The 21,214-nt window shown below is 36.3% G+C and overlaps 1 protein-coding gene across 8 annotated transcripts in view; it reads left to right on the top strand.

Annotated features, from left to right (window-relative positions):
* The window catches only part of PECAM1 (platelet and endothelial cell adhesion molecule 1), a 43,624-nt gene that overhangs the window by 12,485 nt on the left and 9,925 nt on the right, over positions 1 to 21,214 (top strand). For 3 of the 8 annotated variants that reach the window (XM_040530874.1, XM_040530873.1, XM_040530875.1), the window contains 12 exons: positions 1,047 to 1,340; positions 2,338 to 2,637; positions 2,724 to 2,993; positions 3,383 to 3,643; positions 4,644 to 4,925; positions 7,990 to 8,271; positions 8,700 to 8,807; positions 9,682 to 9,709; positions 10,174 to 10,244; positions 10,919 to 10,975; positions 13,022 to 13,090; positions 18,104 to 18,160. In XM_040530874.1, the coding sequence (XP_040386808.1) occupies positions 1,047 to 1,340; positions 2,338 to 2,637; positions 2,724 to 2,993; positions 3,383 to 3,643; positions 4,644 to 4,925; positions 7,990 to 8,271; positions 8,700 to 8,807; positions 9,682 to 9,709; positions 10,174 to 10,244; positions 10,919 to 10,975; positions 13,022 to 13,090; positions 18,104 to 18,160 (2,079 nt within the window). The other 5 variants (XM_040530876.1, XM_040530878.1, XM_040530879.1 and 2 more) reach the window with 4 other exon arrangements.

Genomic DNA, 21,214 nt, shown 5'->3' with positions numbered 1-21,214 from the left:
AATAAAAGTATTATTATACTGATATTCTAATAATTATAAAATTTTGTTACATAGTATTTATCATTCCTGTGGTTATAAACACAGAAGCACTGTATGTGTTAATGCTATTATAAACTTAATTTCTTAAACTACTTAGCTGTTTTTTATTTGTTTGTTTTAAGTAAGAATATTGTATTCAACATATTTTTTCAAGGACTGGAAAGTTTAAATTATAAATTAAATAAAGACATTAGTTCTGTATTTGGATTACTTAAAGCCATATGATTGTTAAGGTCTCTTGAGCGTATGATCATGGAACATCTCACAGTGTAAAGTTAGGCATGTACAAGTTTGCTTGCAGAACTTGAACCCAAATATTTTCTGCTATGCTCCAGTTTTCCTAAAGTAGAGATTTGAGATTATCCCAAGCATGTACATTACATGTTTAAAATGAAATTTGCATATTTGCAAATTACATGTTTAAAATGAAATTTAACATAACCCTAATCTTACTTTCAGATTTAAAAAAAAAATGAAATGTTGGATTAACTCCAGAGATTTCTGTTATATGTTTAGGGATGAAGTGACTTGGGGTTTAATACAGCTCTAAACTGGGTTATGCTGTCATTTTTCGATTTATTCAGACAAGTATATACACAAACTTCTGTTCATCTCTCAGATTTCCAGACAAAAGGAGTTGGAGACAACAAACTTCAGGAAATAAGGAAAAACAAGAAATAGCTGCAAATCTACTCCAATGTTCTCTGCTCTTCTAGGGAATTTAGCAGATTTGGCCAAATCAATGATTCTCTCAATCCCCCAAGACACAGAGTGAGGAGATGAACATTGCGTGTTGTGATAATCAGTAGGGGCGTCTAATATACCTGTGCAGGGGAAGGTAAAGCTGCTACTACTGTCAACATCTGTGAGATCTGATCACAAAAATTATAACACTTGCTACTAGGATACAATGAATTATTTTTAATGATTAACATGTAGTAGCTTGAGATAAGTTTTATGTTAGACAACTTGAAGATAATGTAACTCTTTTTATTTTCTCCATCAAGTTTTTACCTTCAACAGCGTTGAAATCAGGGTTGAGCCATCTGTCAAAGTGAAGAATGGAGCTCCTATGTCAATTATATGCCGTGCTGATATTAGCAAAAGTGCCAATTTCCACCTGCAGCATAATATTACAATTTTTAAGGATGGCAAGCTTGTATTCATGATTGTATCAGACAAAGGAGTTGCACGATATGAAGTACCCGTGGCTAGATCTTCAGATACAGGAGACTATGAATGTACTGTGAAAGCAGATGGAAAGACAAAATCTAGTAACTCATTACATGTTTGGGTAACAGGTGAGTAGTCTTTCAAACATGTCAGTTTTCTAAGATACAAAAAGAGAAACCTCTCAGGGTAAGTAATAATAGTCAGTGCTAAACAGGATATCTTGCAAAACGTTTTTTGTCCTTAGACGTCACAGTGCTTTACAATAGTTGAGTACTAAGTCCTCATGTTAAGGCACAGAAATAAAATCTCAGTCCCAAGCTTACCTGGCAGATCAGTGACAGTCAAAAATGGAATTCATGCCACCATCCCATGCTCTATCCCTGAGACTAGAGAATGTGTTATTTGTGAAAGCTTGCACCTATAGACTGTAAATGCAATGGTGGGGGAGACTAAATTACTGGAAAACCTGGAAACAAAGATTGCCACCTTGTAATAGCCATTGCCAAAGCTAGTGTCAGTGGTGGACTACTTTTGTAGACAATTTTATATCTATCTTTCTGTCTTGTTCCTTCATCTTTTATGAGAACAGGGGCCACCTCTGTCTATACTCTTTCTAGTCGTGTGTTCTTGACTGCAAGTGATGTTTTTCCTCTTGGAAAAGCAACTAGGAAAACATTTGTTCTGTGTTAAATAGTTACAAGGATGTGTGGAGCCTATAGTTTTTCACAGAAGACTGCACCTATAGTTACAGTAGTTAGAATGGCATTTAGTTTATTCCCTTGCTCATTTCTGAGTGGGAGTAAGATATACTAAGGTCTTACCTTTAAAACAAGTTCCATACTTCACACATTGCATCAAGATTTTATTACCCTTTTGAGGGAAAATTTGTTCTTCTGAAGGTACCCTGGCATGCACCCACACATCAAGGAACTGTCTTCAACTCTCACAGGTGCAGAGTAAAAAAAAATAAAAAAATAATAAAAAATAAATTAAACCAGCAACAAACAGATCCAGTTTTTGCAAATTATTTGTATCTGTCCGTTAGCATAAATCAATACCATAGTCATCAGAGATTGATTTGGGATGATGCAGTGATCTATTTCTTTCCTTGTTTTCTGCTGTAAGGAATGACCAAACCAATCCTGACTGCTGAGAAAAGAGAAGTTTTAGAGGGTGAAGTTGTAAAATTACGTTGTGAGCTGCCAGAAGAAGTACCTCCTTTACATTTCTTTTTCCGGAAGATAAAGATGAATTCAACTCCTAAAGAAAAACATGTATTTGAGGCATACAGGAATTTTTCTGTAGTGGAATTTTCTGTTGAAGAGGGGGATAATATTTTGCAATTTGACTGTTTTGGTAAGAGAAATGTAAAACTTGAACTTGAAAGTTCAGAACCCAGCAACAGAACACTTGTTACTGTCAAGGGTAAGTTGCTTAACTTTTCTTTTTACATTTCTTTGCTTGCCATAATTAGAAAGTTGGATTCTGATTTTATATGTTTTCTCTTGCAGAACCATTTATAAAGCCTTCTCTGATCATCAAGTCCTCAAGTAATATTACAGAAGGAGACAGAATAGAGTTTGAATGCTCAACTGTAGTAGCTCGAATGCGTGACATTGAAATCATACTTCAGAAAAACAAAACAATACTGAATAGTGTACGAGATGAGAAACTTTTGAAATATTCTGCAGTTGCTACCCTAGAGGACAGTGGTGAATACCTGTGTAAGGTGGAGCAAGGGAGAGCATCTAAAACCACCAAACTGAATGTTGTTGTGGCAGGTAAGACCTCTGTTCATCTTAGATTTTACTCAGTGGAGAAATATTTTAATTTAAATTTGGTAGATCTGCAAAGGTAATGTCCAGATTCAACTATAAATTTTCCCTAATTTAAAAGCTATTTAGATTTGGACTTCTGATATTTTTTTTTTTTTTTTCCTGCCACTAAAACTTTCCAACTAAAATAATACTTTCAAATAACACATATGGGATGTGGATTCCAAGCAATTGTTACATTTCTGTTTTCCCTGAAAATATTATTATATTACAATAGCATGATGGTTTTTTTCCTGATTGTAATCTTTCACTATATGCTTCATTCTGTACAATTTGGGATAGGCAGTCACATCCTTTTATGTTCAATTTGAATGATTTCTCTTTTTATCTTACAGAGCTATTCCCCAAGCCAATATTGTCTGCTTCTATGAGCAAGCTCGATGAAAATAAAGAATTAACTTTGAGTTGCAGCATTAGTGGCTTTCGAAAAGCTAACTTCTCTATATTACGGAGAAATTCAAATGGAGATATCTGGTTGAAAAATTCTAGAAACTTAACAATGAGAGTTAATGTGAATGATACTGGATCCTATATCTGTAAGGCTGAAGTCAAAGGAATAGTCAAGGAGAGCAAACCTGTAAGGATAAGTGTTTATGGTGAGTAGATACAGAAGGTTAGAACCCAGTCCTGGGGAAAAAAAATCAAAACCATAGATTTATAAATAAGCTCATCTTTTTACAAATCTGTCTCTTCTATTTCATGAACTACAAGGGTGTTTATCAGTTTTTGGAATAGTAATTTCTGGGAGATGTGCTTACATGCTTTAGTTGTAGAGGATTTGACCTATTGTTATCTTAGTCAAGTCAGACTTTTCTAGGGCCAAGCCTGTAAGACAGGAGTTAGCATGTCTTCCCTTCTGTCCTGTTCATTTGGTTCTGCTAGGTGCCAAATAAACTCTCGTTCATTACCATTTGCAGGAGCTGGGAATGATCTGCAAACATTTCACTCACCAGTTTGATCTGAAACTCTGTAGTAGCTACCTTGACTCCCTTTCCCTGACCCTCCAGGCAGAAAGCCATGAGAGACAGAGGTCATCTGGATGACTGTACTCCAGAAAAGCCAAATTTTTTGCTATCTATACAGCCCCCTGACCAGCATACTACTTATAAACACCCTAGTTTCCTTTCCCATCATGGAACAAGCACAGTCAGTTCTCAAGTCTGTAAAGGGGGATTAATTGGGTTGTGACTCACTGTAGAAACAGAGGTCCCTGATTAGATGCTGCAGTATCCATCTCAGGTAATACATGTGATGTTACTTTACTTCCAGATTATTTTACTGTATATATTTGCTCCTTGGGTAAGAGCTAGCTCTGGAGTTTGGATGATCCACAGCTGTTTTACTGGCCTTTTATTGATTTTCTTTGCATTCTGCTTGCATGCTATTTTAGTCTAAATCATATATTTTATTATCTATGTTTTTGCTTTGTTCAAGTCATCCTCTTGCTTCCATTCTGTCGACGAGCAGGAGCCTCCCATATAGGCTAGGTGTGGAAACTAGCTAAATAGTGTATATTTGTATGTTTTATGTAAAATCTTGAGTATCTTTGAGTCTTATGTAATATAATTGGACACACAGTTTTTCTTCCCATTTTAGCTCCAGTCTCCAAGCCAACTCTTTCTGTTGTCAGTGGTTTACCGGAGGTGGTGCTGGGGAAACCTCTACGGTTAATCTGTCGTTTAATGACGGGAACGCCGCCAATAACATTCACATTCTACAAAGGAAATGAAGTTAAGAAAGTGGTAATTAATGACACATATGCTACATTCTTGGATGAAAATATTAGACAAAATGACAAAAGAGGATACAAATGTGATGCTAGAAATAATCACTCTAGCGGCATGAAAACTAGTAATATTCTCAACATCACAGTAATAGGTAAGTCTGTTCAAGTCTTCTTGTCTAATGCTATATTTTGATTCTTGAAACTGCTTGAAGCAGCATATTGTAGACTAAGCAAAATGGATGCTTTATAAAAGCATTACAGTTTATTATAATAAAAGCATTATTTCATTCAAAATGTTTATAAATCCTTGTTCAAATGGAGTAAAAATAGTTGGAGATCTGTATCAGACTATTTGTCAATGAAGTAAAAATCTTGATAGTAGTCAGAATTCAGTTAACTACAGCTGAGTTTATTTTAATGCAAAAGACATCTGACTTGAAATCTTATTGTAGAAGTAGTCTTACTGGCAAAGCATAAATGATTTGATCTTGAGTGTTCAAAAATTTGAACAACAAAAGCTGTTTCAGTAAAATAATGATTAAAAATTTCAGAACCAGATCCATTTTTTCCACGTCTGATTTCCATAGGTCTGGATTTATTGCATATGTAAGGATATTGAAGTTATTTCTATGAATTTTCTCACCAAAATAAGCTTGCTAGCTAGATTCCTGGTTTAAAAAAAAAAAAAAATTAAATCTACACTTTCAGTAATCTCTCTAAAAATCTCTGTTATTAATTGCAATTTTCTGAGGCACTGAGCATGTTCAACACCAGAGGCTGCAGTTCCTTAGTAGCTCTGAAAGTCAGTCTATTATTATGCTGTATCTGCAAATAGTAGTTACTGGAAATGAGCAAACTGGTCTGCAAGTATGAGAAGTTACTTTTGTGCTCAGCTTTAAGTACAATGACTTTACTAGCTTATAACTCTTAAGAGTGAGAGGACAGAATTGCACTGCTGAAATGTCCTGCTGCAGGGGGATATTTGAAATAAGGGAAAGAAAAAAAAATGCATCTGAATCTCTAAATAGCCACAGACGTTCCTTAACAAAGGATGAGGATATTCAAATCTAGAACATGAGAGAACCTGTAGGAGGTGCTGCAGGAAAAACAGACGCTGCATTAGAAAGAGCAAAATTCCTCTATCCATGAGGTAGCTGAAGCTTTAAAAAGGTGAATTGGAAGGTTATAGAAGAAAACATGAGGCTTGATATATGCTGGGAATCTTAACACTACTTCAAGAAGGAGCATGCTAGTGAAAAAGCTGTGATTTGCAAGTGTGCAATTGGCAGATGTGAAGAGCAACTTCAAGAAGCAAAAAACAGTTTCACAGTAAGCTACAAGAGACTGATACCGATAACTCTTAAAACATACATGCGTGTTAGTTCTTAGGTGGGTAAGAGTGTCTTGTTTTGGTAGGATTTTAACCATCATGCTGTATTTCTATATATTCGGTGCTCTCTGAGCAGATGGTAGTAAAGTTTCACACGATAGTTCAGATCATAGTGGTTCAAAGGAGTTTTCAGTTTTGTGTCCCAGCCTGAATCCAAATTGTGTTCATTTTAAAAATATAAACTTGCTAAAAGGTGGATTCTCTCTGAGTTTACTGAAGAAATGTGAGTTTTGACATTGAGTTGTACATGACTAGAACAGATATATCCAGAATTGTTGCATTTCTTCTGGGTCAGTTGGATTATTGCACAGCTGAAGGACATGCTCTTCACTTTCTTGGCCTCTAAACAAGTCTCAGATTACAGTATTTGCCTTTGCTTAGATTATAGAGCTAGGAGTGCACATCAAGTTCATCAGTTCCACTAGGATATGCTTTGCTAACAGTGGAGAGAAGCTGAAATATAAAACCGTGAAAAGCTTTATCCAGTAAAATTTAAAGTCAAGGTAATTTGAAATAACAAGTAACAAATACAAAGCATAATCTTAGTCCCTTAATCAGTGTCTATTTCTACAGTGTTTTACACATCCTTGCTAGAACTAGCATATTGCATTATTTCATTACAGCAGTGTTTCAGGATATATTGTGACACTGTTTGGAAATTCTGAATAGAAAGTCACACCTTGGAATCTGATGAACCTGTCTTCTGCAGCCATTCTCTCCTGACATGGCTTCTTTGAGTTCTTCATATTCTGTCCTTTCTAGCTATACCAGATCTGGGGGGGGGGCGGGAACTAACCACCTTTTGTTTTATATATCAATCCTCTCACAGTCATGGGTCCAGTTGTAGTAGCCCACATTTTGCATCTAAATCAGCAAATCAGCTTCCTATCTAATATAAATGCAGCTTTCATGACAAGCATCTTTCATATCAGATTTGGCTTCCTCCTTTTGCTTCTGTGCCAGTGTTGCCTTGATGACTCCTCATTTACTTTTGTCTTGTGTTATCCATGACCCTGCTCCAAACACATTAATAATACTTTCAGAGAAATTTTGTTCAGCAATTTTAGCAAAGCAGATGCTTCAAATCCAAAGCATTTTGGGAAGCTAGTGACATTCTACTTGCATTGTGCCATAGAAAGTGTTAACTGTATACACATCTTTTTTCCTGATGCAAGTATGAGTGTTGATTCACAAGTACTTATAAGCTAGCTCTGTATATGTTAATATACTTCATTAGTAACCTAAAAACTGTGTTTTCACTATGCATATTCTTACAACTTGTTCAAATGCAGACTATCTTCTTTTGTTTGCTATATCTTGTAATCTTTAGAATTTAGGACTTGCTCATGCCTTTGATGCATCATCTGTCAATGTTTACTATTTTTACGAGAAGGATATAATGCAGTTGGTATAAAACAGTGTAATTCTACATAACTATGAAAGCATAGGTAAATAAATTGAGCTATAATTATTTATACTATCAAACTGCTGAGTGTGTTATTTCTGAAAATTAAATAATTTCTAGGTTGGGGCCTGGCGGGAGTCTGAAGGAGTTTAGGAGGCTGACTGACTTCTGTAGGAATGGATAGTTTCCTTCTGTGTGCGCTTTGCTTCTTTATGACGCCCTCTTTATTTCTGAGTGTATAAAAATATTTACTAGAGGATGCAATCTGGCAGAGATATTTCAGAAAGATTAATACTGTGCATTCACTCTGTTTAGCTAAGTAAAATGGCATTAAAGCAAGTATATCTACAATACAGTATTTTATCATCAAAGTTATTTTTAACAGCAAAGAGATCTGTTTCATTTGTGCCTTTCTTTGTAGTACCAATCAGGAATGCCAGCTTGGGCAGTATTCCATATGGGGAAGTGGAAGATGGCAGTGGGACTGCTTTTCTCTGCTCTGTGGAAGAAGGATCTTGGCCAATCCACTTCAGGATTTTTAAAAAAACTGATCACGATACTCTTTTATATGAAAAAACTGAAAGCACAGACAGAATCGTGTGGCACAAGGAAACAATGAGCAGACAGGATACAGGGACATATTACTGCATGGTTTCTAATCGAGCTAAGGTGAATGTGAAAAGCCATCCAATAACCATCAATGGTAAGTTAACTTTTACAATAAGCTGCATACTCTATCATGGCAGGTGAGGTCTTGTTATCTGCAAAGTTACTAAATGTAAGGAATGTTATGAAGTATACTTGCCTTACTTGGTTTTGTTCTACCATTGGCAGAAGTTAGAGAGAGAAGCATTTATAAACGGAGAGTATTTTACCTACGTAAAAAAGTTTAACAGATGCTCAAAAGCCAAAGGAGTCATATTAAGTTAAAAGCAACCCTTTGTTGTACTGACTTGTCTGTCACAAGAGCAAGGCTCACTAGTGACCTTTGCATGCAAGTCTCCTTAAAGATTTTCAGCAGTGTGTAGGAAGGCTAATTTGTAGTAAAGTAAAAGCTCGCTTTATGCAGAAGTTAGTAATGATGACCAGTCACTGTATATACTCTCTTAAACATGTCTTCCTTATTTCCAGTCATCTTAGCGTCTTGGCAGAAAGGAGTCATTGCTGCATTTGTCCTAATACTTATCGCAGGAGCAATAACTCTCACTGTATGGTGGTTTTTATGTAAGAAGAAAAAGGGTAAGAAATGATTCCCTTCTATTTCTTTGGTAATTAATGTACTGCAGTAAAAACATTGTATTTGCTTCAGGAATAAAGGCCCATGGGGGTGAGGCCTCGGGAAATGACTACATATGTTTTTAAAAACCTAAAAGTCTGCTTAAAAATGCATGGTTGGGTCAAATTAAGGGGTAGGTGTGTTGAAGTTGTCCAGGTATCTTAGGCAGAATAGGGAGAACATCTAACTAATGATGCTGGAAAGGCACTAATGGAGCAAATGTTTTTGGAGGTAGGCCAGAATTGCACTATTCTGATGCAGTCCCAGGTCTGGAATTCAGACCCTTGAAATGCAGACGAAGAAGCAGCCTGAGGTGCTTTTTGCTCCATTACAGAACTACGACAGTTTGATTCAGGGTCCCAGCTTGGAGGTAATTGAGATATTTCTCTAGTCCTCATGAAGGAAATTTTAGATTATTAGATTTTTTTTTCTCCACACACTAATACAATTTCACTTTTGTGTTTGCCATTTATCATTAAGATATTATTTCAGATCTTGGTGCTTTGGAAAGTAAGGAAATCTAGTTTAAATGAACATCCTGTGATATGCAGTACATTGCAAAACATTTTGGAAAATTTTGAGTACCTGGATGCCCTAGGCAGCTTAAATTGACCAGGCTGAAATTTGAGGTTAAAGATCTTAGCTTCACTGCAAAAGAGACATTTAAAAGGGATGTAGGACACTAAGTAATTGATTTTGTAATATCTAAGAGAATTTACACTGATTTGGGTAGATAGTTGCTGTGGTTTTTTTGTTGTTGTTTTTTTTTTATTCTTATTTTAAAATTAATTTACTTGTACAGTATATTAATAGATGCTTTTATTCTTCTTTGTCAAGCTAAAGGATCATCCATGGAGATGTCTCGGTAAGATAGCTTGCTTTCTGGTAGTGGTGAAGTATTTCTGTATAAAGGTCTGGGGCCTTCCACCGTATGAATGTAGTTTATTATGGCACACACCTGCAAACAATAGATGGTTGTGCTTCATGCACCACCTGCTTACACAACAACAGGATGAGGAAATACTCTAAAAATAGAAAAAGGAGAGCTAAGAGAAATACAAGAATATCAAACCTACATTTGAATTTAGAATTTGCATTTAGAAATGAAATTAAAAATACCTAAGTCTTAAAGTAATGCAAGAAGGACCACCTTTGACTTTATGATAACCATAAGTAAGCTTTAAAGACAGAAACAAAATTTTCATTAGCTTCAATACTTAAGAAATTGTGGTAGTCAGCATAGACAATGACTGATATTTGCATATCATCATGTTGATTTTATTGACTGTTTTGGATAATTACATAAACTTTTATTGGTTTGCTTTTCAGATCTGCCTTGGCTACAAACTCAACAAATGAAAAACTGGCAAGACAGCACAATGATGGAGACTACTATTCTGGTAGGATATTTTGCTGTAAGACTAGTAGTGAATTAACCTAATTAAATATTTATTCTAAGCTTTGGACTTGCATGGTTGTGGTTTAGACAGGGCCCAATTTTTTGATAATCCTATAATCCCAATAACATCCTCCAAAGTGTCTTCTATCATTTTGTCTTTACATAGCTTTTTATGAACATGTCTTGTACAAAGACTTGTTTATAAATCTGCTCAAGCACTTCTACCAGGCAATCAGTTACTAATATTACAGATGGAAAATGATGGTAAAAGAGAATTACTTCCTCGTTTTGACAGATTTCACACAGATTCAAAAAATGAGTTCAGAGAGCAAATCTGAGTTGTGGCATGTGCTCCCACGGTCTGGCCACAACGTAGCAATGTTAACTTGCTCTTACTTCTCACTTTCCAGGATCTCAGTGCACTTCATGAAATAGGTGGACATGTTGTTTAGAGTACCTGCTATGAGCAAAGTTACCCCATTATTATTTTTTAACCTAATTATTTAAAAAGTCCTACTCACCTGTGTTACATGACTGTCTTTAAATGTGAATCTAAAAGTAGAATTTCTCATATGTAAATAAACAATGGCAATAGGAACTGCAGCTGTTTAACTCATTCATTTGATTGGCTTTAATAAATATTTTCTCAGCTCAACTTTTGCTTGAATATTTTAGGATCAGGTTACATTGAAGATGGTGAAAATCACATGAAATCAACAGATGAAAATAAAGGTAATTTCAAACTTAAGCAATAGATTTTAATTTTTTTTTTACGATTGAAGGCTGTAATGTTTTCTTATGGCAGCAGTGAGGATTCGATAGGTCCAGTCCTTTCCTCCTTCTCTCTGATAGTGGAGAAAGCTGACAAATATAGATCTCTTTCTTCATGTGCAGAGTTGAAATGACAAGACCCATTTCCGAACAGCATTGTGAAGTGTAATTAGTTGTGCTGGATTTGAGGCCTTCAGATGAAGGACAGTTTACAACTAATAGTAGGAATTTTAAATTCTATATGACATATATTCAGAAACAGTTTTTTTTTTTTTTTCTACAGACTTCTTTTACTTCTGTCTTTTCTTCCTTTCTACAGATCTTGAAATATTTAAGCATTAAACCTAAAAATAATCTGTTATGAATCAGAATAAAATGACCTGCCAAATGCCTTGACACGCCACATGGGATAATATCTATAATCATTAAAAGGTGTCATCAACTATTGTATCATCTAGCATATTGTATTCTTCATGACCAGTGTTTTTAAAATATTTATTCAAAGAATGCTGCTTAAATATGTGGATAATTTCACAGAAAAACTTGAAAACAACCTTTGGAAACTCTAGCTCAATGAGTCTTGTTTTTTTTTCTTTTATCCTACCTGTTTCAGATGAAGTTAGCTCTGATGTAGCAACCTGCATGTGTGCGGGAAATAAATGGTTTCAGTCTTTATCCACTATAGATTAGGCAGCTTCATTAAAACCAACTAGGCTATTGCAGGTCTGTGTACCAGATGCAGAAGCCTATTATTCATATAATTCTAAAAATAACAGTAACCATTCTGTATTTGTGTGACAATAGCTTTTACTTCAGCAAGCAAGAGGAAAGAGCTTATAGTCAGTGTATGGAACTTAGCCCATTGTGGCCTGAATAAGTCAAATTAGAAATAGAGACACTCTCATGTAAAACAAACAGACAGCTGGAACATAGGAACATAAAGCTGTATCAATCCTCAAGAAACTTTGCTATTGTAGGAAGCATGTCATTTAAACTTTGTTATCGACTAATATTCCTTGTTAAACAGTTTTTTTTTCTTAGCTTTTTTTTTTCCTTCTCTCACCAATGCTATTGCAATGTTGCTCCAAAACTAATGCTGTTGAAAGGCTGCTCCAAAATTTTACTGTTCTAATTATCAGATCTTTCTGTTCTAAAGAACCCGAAAGCATTTCTGCAGGATTCCAGTCTGGATGACTGCCATAGTCCTTTCCAACTTTTGCAGAAATCCAGTAGAAATCCATCTACACCCCAAGGAAAAGAGCAGGAATTAACAGCTGTTACTTGTCTCTGTTACATCCAGCTAGCCACTACTGGTCAGCCAGTAGTCTTAGTAAATCAGCTGTCTAATCATTGTCAAGCTTTTTGTGGGCATTGTGGAAAGGAGCATTCTGAAGAGATGGGTGGCCATTGTAAATATTCTATGGAGAGCTTGAAGGGAAACTCTCTTTATGGAGAGCACAAGGGAAAAGTGCTGAAATTGCTTTGAGGCAAAGCAGAAATTGAGAGTATGAGAGGTGATGAGGGTAGTCATGAAGGACTTAGGGAAGGGTTTTAAAGACGAGGAAAATGGACAATGGGAAGTGTCCTGCCACAGCAGCCATGCAAAAGGAAGAAAAAGTAATGGCAGGGAGAGATGTAGAAGAGAGAGGACCTGTAGCTGCAGCAGGAATAGAGGAGAATCCCAGATAATCTCCTGCTCCATTTGTGTTGTGACACTTTTGAAGGTGTTAAATAGAAAGTAAGAATTAAGGCACGATTCTCACATCACAGAGTTTCAGAATTTTGGTTTGTGTTGTACTGCTGCTTCTCAGGTAGGGATGGACTTTAGGAATACGTAGGCCTTACACCTCTTATAACTCACGTCTGCCATAAATAGGGCCTGATCCTGCACCTATAAAAGTCAATGAGGACATGTCCATTAATTTCAGTGGCAGCAGGATCAGGCCCACAGCTCAAGTGAAGCATGCAGTGCTACAAAGAAACATCTTCTTGATATTTTTGGGGCAGGACCTGACCTTGAGAGTGCTGAGGTGGAGTACACTGAAGTTGAAGTATCAACGCTTGATCCTCACAGAGGTAATAAACTGTCTGGCATCTACGGTTATGATTTGGGAGTAATTTCGTGCATGTCGCTACTCCCTGACTCTGGTCTGACATTAGCATCTATGAACGTAAGAGCAGGTTGTGCTTTGCATGCATGACAGTTTCATGCCAATAGTGTTCCTTAATGTAGACGATGCTGTGGCAACCATGCTCTTGTTCATTGCAGTCCTTCTTCTCCAGGGATCCTCTCGGTCACTTGCCCATCCCGTTCATGTGAGGTCTCTGCAGAGTAGGGCTCCCAGCTAGATCTGTGTCTCTGAGCAGAAAGCAGCCTGCTGTGAATCCTCATGTTAGAGAGTCCAAATTTATTGACAGCTGTTTGAGGTTAGCCACAGGGTAGGTTAACAGAGAGAACAGAAATCAGAGGAATTGCTTTTGTTTATAAAGGAACTGGCTGAAGGATGAAAGCTGTAATACGCTTGTGATAGAGAAGGGAGAGAGAAGAGAGTGTATTTAGTCTTTCAGTCTGGAGAGGGCTGGAGACCATCCTGGGTTTTGTGACACATCAGACAGAAAAATTAGAATATTGGTACCCAGACAATTTTGGCCCATGTCTCGCAGTAGCTTTATGGCAACAATAACCAGAAATCATAGCATGAGTCTAAGGTACGTGTCTCTGCAACCTTGTAGGAGAAATATCCGTTAAAATTTATTCACCAAATGCACACTTGAATCACTCTCTGTCAGCTGGAGAACAGTGATATCATTATACTCTTGTGCTGAAAGCTGTAAATCTTTCAGAAACTTACAAAAGGTTTCAAGTAGCTAAGAGTGAATAAAACCCACCAGAGACATTTATGCTATGCCCTAGCTTCTTTGTTTTAGCTTAATCAGAAGCAGACTGATGAAGGAATGGACAAATTTGCTTTTCCCTTGTAGGAAGGAACAATCACTTATTTCAGAGACCAAAGGCATGCTTGTTTAGCTAGTAATACAGATGTTTGGTCAAAGTGCTCACTCTTCACGCTTGGCATCAAAGCTCTCTTGCTAAAGCCAGTCCTCCTGTTCTTCTGCTCTTTTCTGACATGCTGGTATCATTCATCACAGTTTTTCCTGTATTCTTAGCATGCTATTTATCCACCTCTGCTAAGTTCTGCACGCGGATAACATAGCTGTACTCTTTCTCAGAATAGGGCTAATACTTAATTGTTCCAAATGTTTTCTGAGTGTGCATTGTACAATGTAGAATGGTGAAGATATGCTAATATATCGCAATTTAAATGAAAAATCCTATTAAATGCAAGACCAGCATCTCTAAAAATAGGCTTTTCATCTCATTCCAGTATACCAGACTGAGTAATAAGTGTCTGTGCTATGTAGACTTCCATCATAGCTGAATGCCATTAAATTGCAAAATAATGTTTAAAAGAGAGTGTATAAATTAGATCAGACTATTCTAACTAAATGCTGACTCATGTTACAGACCTATGTATGACATACAGAATGTTAATTTATTCTGTAAGACTGAACCACGCTTCAAATACATTGAAATGTTGTAACTCCCTGATCAATTTCTTGTGTTGCACCCAGTACACAAGTGGATGCATGCTTTGGTCACATACATGGCAACTGCACTGCAAGCATTTAATGCATTAATCTTTCAGAGCATCAGCTACTTAAATGAAAGGAGTTATATGAAACCAAGCTGCAAGTTTAATTCTTTCAGCTCTGCATTGTCTTTAGCAATGAGGAGAGGATGAGACTATTTCTTGGGAAAGGAGAAGCAAAAATCTGTTTCATTATATACCCTTGTAGTAATCAAGCACGCCCACAAAACTAACAGCCATAGGACTGCCACTGGTGCTTTTATCACGTTGATGTTATTGCACGAGTTTTGTTTCAAATTGTAATACTTATATCTCTCTGTGGGCTATGATCAGTCCTTGTTAGGAAACAGACCTTCCAAATTATCATCTAGCTCCAAATCCCAATTGCATCTGTTTTGATACCACCTATTTTCTGAATGAAGACAAAGTATAGCACACTTGTCTCTTCTCTGGGCGTGCAAGTCTCATCCAGCAGACTGCATGTACAGTCTGGTTCCTTCTGCGGAACCCCACATTTCTTTGATCACTCAGGACTAGCTTCAAATTATTTTATCTGTCCATTTATTTGTTCCTCCTGCCACTGTTGTCAATGGTGATACTAATCTGAAGAGTAGAAGAATCATATTTTTTGTATTGTGAAAGAATACTGCAATATGTAAGCTGTAACAATAGTTTTTGGGTCGCTTTTTGAAATCAGGAATAACTGAATGCCACCTCAGAACAAGTTTACATAATTGTAGAAGGATGTACATTTTGTCTTGGCCAGTAAAGGACTAATACATTTTAAAGCAGTTGTAGTTTCACCCTGTTTTTCCAGCCATGTCTGCAGTAGCTGGCCATTTATGAAATGATTTTTAACTCAGCGTTATGGTGAATAGGCTAGTGCATCAAAAACTTTGTATGTACTATGGTTCTATGATAAGCAAAAAAGAACAGGGTTCATTACGACATTATGGATGGTGGTAAGCCTGCTTGGATAGGTGGATACCTACTCTCTAAGTAGGGGTGAAGAGGCTACCTGAAATATGAGGTAGAGCTGGAGCTTCACAGGCCAGCTTTTATTTGGGGTAGTTGTAGTTGATTGTTAATTTGATATTTAAAGAGGCAGTCATTCTCAAGAATGATTAAATTGAATATTTGTGGAGGTTATATGCCTGACAAAAATATAATGCTTACCTTTTCTAAAGCTTAGTTGTATAGAAAGATGGCAAATGATTTAGACCTTTTATTATTAATATGAGCTAAACCAAATGTCAGTGCTAAAGTAAGATCAAGAAATATCCCTACAGTGAGAAGGGAGAAACTGCTAATCATGGATAATAACATGCTGCTTCTTTTACTTCTGTAGCTGGTTAGTCATCTGCAGGGTGGCAACATTATAAAAGTCAGTGAGAACAAAATGTCAAATCATGAAAGTAATTTCTCCAAGCACTGAGACAACTTTTGGAAGATTAGCAAAGAAAATAACATGGGCAGTGTCATTATATCGCAATTTAATGTAATTAATTTTCAAAACAAAAAGCTAAGGAAATACCTCCCACCAAATCTTCCCATAGAGTCAACAGGAGTATATTTGGGATTGTAGTCTGCTAAAAAATGTGTTCCAAATGAAACAAACTACCTTTCATTAAAATTCTGAAAAGAACACATCTTGCTTCACTGGAAATTTGTATTGATCATTTAAGCAATAGTCCATAAGCCTAGGATAAGCATTTCATGATCTTCAGACTATTTTGCAAAGAATATTCATGCTAAAACTGCAGTGTGAAAGCTGGGATTAGGTGCTTCGTGCAGTGCAGCTCCTACTATTGTTGAAATTAATAGTAGTTTTCTATCTCAATTCTGTTGTATTAGGTCCCAACTTTTAATGGACACTTAACAGAATTAACAAAAATTAAATTAGCTTTAGAAAATCAGAATGTGATGCCAGAACCACTGAGGTTCTTCAGAGCAATGCAGAACAGTAACAGTCCTGATTTTTAGTCTGGCTGCAGATCAATATGCCTGAATTCTTTAAAAGTTTTAATAACTAATGTGCAGGACTTTGTATCCAGAAATGTGAATTCTCTTTCCATTTTCTTGCAGACAGGATACAACCATCTTCAATTTTTTTATTTTTACTTTTTACTTCACATAGAAAAATCTAACTTAGTGAAGATCTAAACAACAACAAAAAAAGAATCTAACTTTAGTGAAGATACTCAGAAGTTAGAGGAGATATTGATAGAATTCTGAGATTTTCTAAGTGACTCAGTTCAAACGAAATTAATGAATGTTTCTAAAATGCTTTGTGATCCTCAGACAGCAAGCTCCTAAGCCCTGCCTGCATGGCCTTTTAAACCAACTGAAGAAAACAATTTTAAGTATACAATTTTCTGGAGCAGTTTGCTTTAATATTAATCCAAACTACACAAGAAATCAAGGAAATTGCTCAAATCTGTTACTTGCCAGAGCTGCATTTACACTGGCTGTAGAGAAACTGAGTTCAGCTTTTCAGGCCTTTGGCCAAGGCTTTGCCCTTCCCTACTGTGGTAACTGTCTATAGTTATAACAATTTGGTATCAAAACTCTGTGGGTAGGTATTCAGAGATGTCAAATAGGGAGGGGAAAAAAAAAAAAAAGGAGCTTTTTGCTTTCCACCTCATAGAGAAACAGAAGTTTACAGAGCTTGTAACCCCACGGGTCTGAGAAATGGATGGCTAAGACTAACATTGCATTTGTATTCCCGGTTGTGTCCTTAGAGGCATAAATCTTTTCTTTCTGCATTTTCTTATTACTTTCTGTCTTTCCACAAGCCTTTTCAGCCTTCACTCCTGCTGTGTCCACCTGATCTCAGTGCAGTAACGGAAGAGTTCTGATGTAGTGAGGAACTGAGAGGAGACACTTCCTAGTTAGCACCTAAATAGAAGCTGTGCAGTATGAAATCTGAAGATATTCTTCTGAGATATTTCTCAAAGAACAGCAAAATAAATTGGTTTTGTGACTATAAGATTTAATCAGGTTAGTTGCCAAAATAAGGCATAGTTAGTCTTCCAAATTACAGATCTCATGAGGTCTAGGATCCCTAAATCCTTAAAACAAATTGAAGAAGCTCTTTTAAGTGATCTAGAGAAACTCTTCTCTAGTATTAGATGTTTCTGTAAAATTAAAGTAATATCAAAGTCAAGAAGATTATTAGAATGTTAATTTTTAAAAGGGAAGGTTATATGGATGATGATTTTATACGTAGCAGGTGAGACATCTCCCTCTCAGAACCTTACAGACTAGGTTTGGGGGAGGGGGTTTAGCTGTTTTTTCTTACAGACTCCACAGGCTGATTGCTGCTTATGTAACTATTTCCTCTGAAAGTAAAACAGTGTGTTCTGTTTGTTTAAGGAGCTTTTCGTAAGGCAAACACAAAAAAGAAAAGAAATTGATTCTGTGCCAATACATTTTCCAGCTCCTGTACAGAAGGGGACTGAAACAGTTTATAGTGAAATCAGAAAAGCTAATAATGGTAAGTAAGCTAGTGAAAAATTAAACACATAAAGGAAGCATTTGTATAGAGATTAGGGTTAAATTTGTGACTGAATAATTTAGAAGATAAATGCCTTAAAAAGCAATCCAGGTCACATTAGAAAATTCCAAATAGCAGCTAAGAAATCACAGGTGTTGATAAACTGTATAACACCTTCATATTTTCTCATAAATCACTGATACTTAATGCAGTCAGATTAATATTTGTAATGTGTACTTCATCAGCCCGTTGGAATTGCATAAGCTAATTAGTTTGGCCTTGTGTCAGGATGTGAATTTGGAGCTGAACATACCCCATTAGGGATTAGGAGGCTATGTTGTGATTCAAACCCATCTCAAACTGCAAATGAACACTTCATCCTAGTTGAAGAAGTGTTCAGCTTGTTGAACTCTTCAACTTGTTGAAGAAGTGTTCAGCTATGTTTGCTCTGCGTTATAAAATATTACACTGTGTTTGGGCATAACCAAAGATAACCAAAGTAAACTCTAAAAACCTCTAAAGCAATAAGATCACTTTAGTAGCATGGGTTGTTACTTACTTGTTTTAAGCACCATCAAAATTGTCTCAGATGTGCTAGCCACTCTGCCGTACGTGTGTTACCTCCTGTAACAAAGACCTTGGAATTATTTATATGTGGGCATTAGCAGTTTACCAGCGGTTACCATCTATAAATGCTCTGGTAGCAATGAGTTCAGACACAGTTGGTTTCTTAATAGTTTGTCAAAGACTAAATCAGAAAGGGATTTCCTTTACTCTCTTTGTATTAGAAAGTCTAGGTTTGGGCTGTAAACTCTTCAGTTTTTCTCCCCATTCATGTTATCAAGTAGTTTTGTTGTATAGTATGTTTAATTTTTGATCTTTGTGCTTTAATTTGCTATTATTTTCTGTTTTATAAGGCATGTCCCACTCCCTCCAACACAGTATTTTGTTTCTAAGGAACTTTTCATGTGAGGGTCTCCAAGTACTTTACAAAACATAACCGAATTTTCCCTTGTGAGGACTTCTAAGTCAGTTTTATCTTCATTTTACAGCTGAATAAACACAGAGATTAGGTCATTTGTTTTAAGGTAATGCGTTCAGACCGTGACAACACTGGGAACAGAATTTCAGAATCCTAAACTTCTGCCTTGGTGCTGAGCCTATACATTGTACTAATTTTTCACAGCCTTGCAGTTAAAAGTAAAAACATCGAAGAACAGCTTTAGGCTCTTCATGCAGCATTGCCTGGCAGCATCATGAGGAAAAAACAACTCATTTCAGGCCTAAGCCCAAAAGCCACTAATATTCTGAAAAGTTTTCCAGTGAGCGTAGATTAGACCTGTAACAAGCTACAGAAGCTGACTGCGTAACCCCTTGCTTGCCTTCTGCTGAGGTGTGAAGCTGAGTATTATGTCTCTCACTATTCCTATTTTTTGACAAAATGGAGTGTTAGATATTAGAAGGATGTTCTGTGAGTTGCAGTGTAACCTCAAAGGATGGTATGGTGGAGCTGTAATTCAAAGCACTTATTAAACTTTACTTGCTGTAGTGTGGGAACTGCAATAAAATGAGATATGATTGAAAGACTGGTCTAAATTAGCCAAATGATATGCAAACAGCCCTTAATCTTGCAGTCCACCTGCTCTTTTATGCATAACATTCTACAGTTTCGGTTATTCTTGGAAACATAGTAACAGTTTATTGTTTTAATCACGTCTGTTTTTCCTGACTGATACACAGGAAAAGTGTTTCAAATAGATAAGCAGTGCATCACATAGCTATGCAGTTGCTTTGGATAGCTTTGCTACAGTCTATTTAAATGTAAAATTTGCTTTGATTTTTGATCAACTTTGACTGCAAGGTAGCAAAGTATAAATGCAGTGGAGGATCCTTAGGAAATAAATCTTAATAAGTACATTAATATATTCATAGAAGTATATTAGTGGCCATTTCTGAAAGATACTGAACATTACTAGTGCTTGCAGAAGGGGTTTACCTTTATGATCTTCACTATGTTTGATTATTCTTTGAGATTTTTGAGCAAATGCCTGAGAGTACAGTCTCCTTCAGGAAGTTAATGGTTCAGACAAATGTGATCTCTGGGAAAATTTTATGAATTGGGGAATTGGTGTCGGCTACACAGTTTGATAGATATAACATCCAAGACCTAAAAACTTATTTTTTTCCCAATATTTGCTTGTAAATCACTTTTGTGGTTTGTTTGTTAAATTAGAATTAATCAAGTGCTTCATAAGCAGATTTGTCTTTTTCAAGGAGTTGCCTGTGCATTTCAGAAATTGTGTCCATTACAGAGGAAGCTGAAGAGGTATCAGTAGTTGTTATGTCTGATGCAATTATTTGTGACTGAGCCAAATTACTTTTCATCTTCATTTTTCTGACTGTGCTCACTGCTGTTCCCTGTAAGGCAGATGCCATGTCAATAACCAACTTCTGTTTTTTTTTTTTTGATTTCCACAGCTATTGTCCTTGTGCTAAATCAAGATTTCATAGTGCAGATAATGCTCTGACCTTTTCTAAGGACCAGGCATCTGGCAGTGTGCTTAGCATCTGCCATTATTCCTTTTCATTTTCCCAGTATCGGCAATGTTATCTCCCATTCCAGTGTGTCCATCACACTATGATAAGATTTCCTAGCTTATCTGCTGTGCTACTTTTCTCATTCTGAGTACCAGGGATAAGGAGGTGCTACTTTAAAGATAAACAGGAATCTGAGAAACAAACTGTCAAATGCACATTTTGAATCCCAGAAGACCTGCATGGGATTAACTATAGTTACCCCAATAACAGTAGGAAAAGCAGGTCATTTGTAAAATTCAAGTCTATTCAGGTGGATTTCAACTGAAAGTCAAATAATAGTGCAGAAGACACGGTGTTCAGGAAGTTTGTCCAGCTATTGGATTTTTTTTTTTCCTAGAGCAATAGGCTACAAATTTAGTATTTTACAGAAAATACAAAATGGTTCAGACCTCAGCTTTAAATCAGTCCTTAAGTCCAAATTGTGAGGAATGCTCACAATTAGTATCAGGTCAATAA

This window comes from Cygnus olor, chromosome 18 (assembly GCF_009769625.2).
Source record: "Cygnus olor isolate bCygOlo1 chromosome 18, bCygOlo1.pri.v2, whole genome shotgun sequence".
Classification (NCBI taxonomy): domain Eukaryota; kingdom Metazoa; phylum Chordata; class Aves; order Anseriformes; family Anatidae; genus Cygnus; species Cygnus olor.
This window is presented reverse-complemented; position numbering and strand designations above follow the sequence as displayed.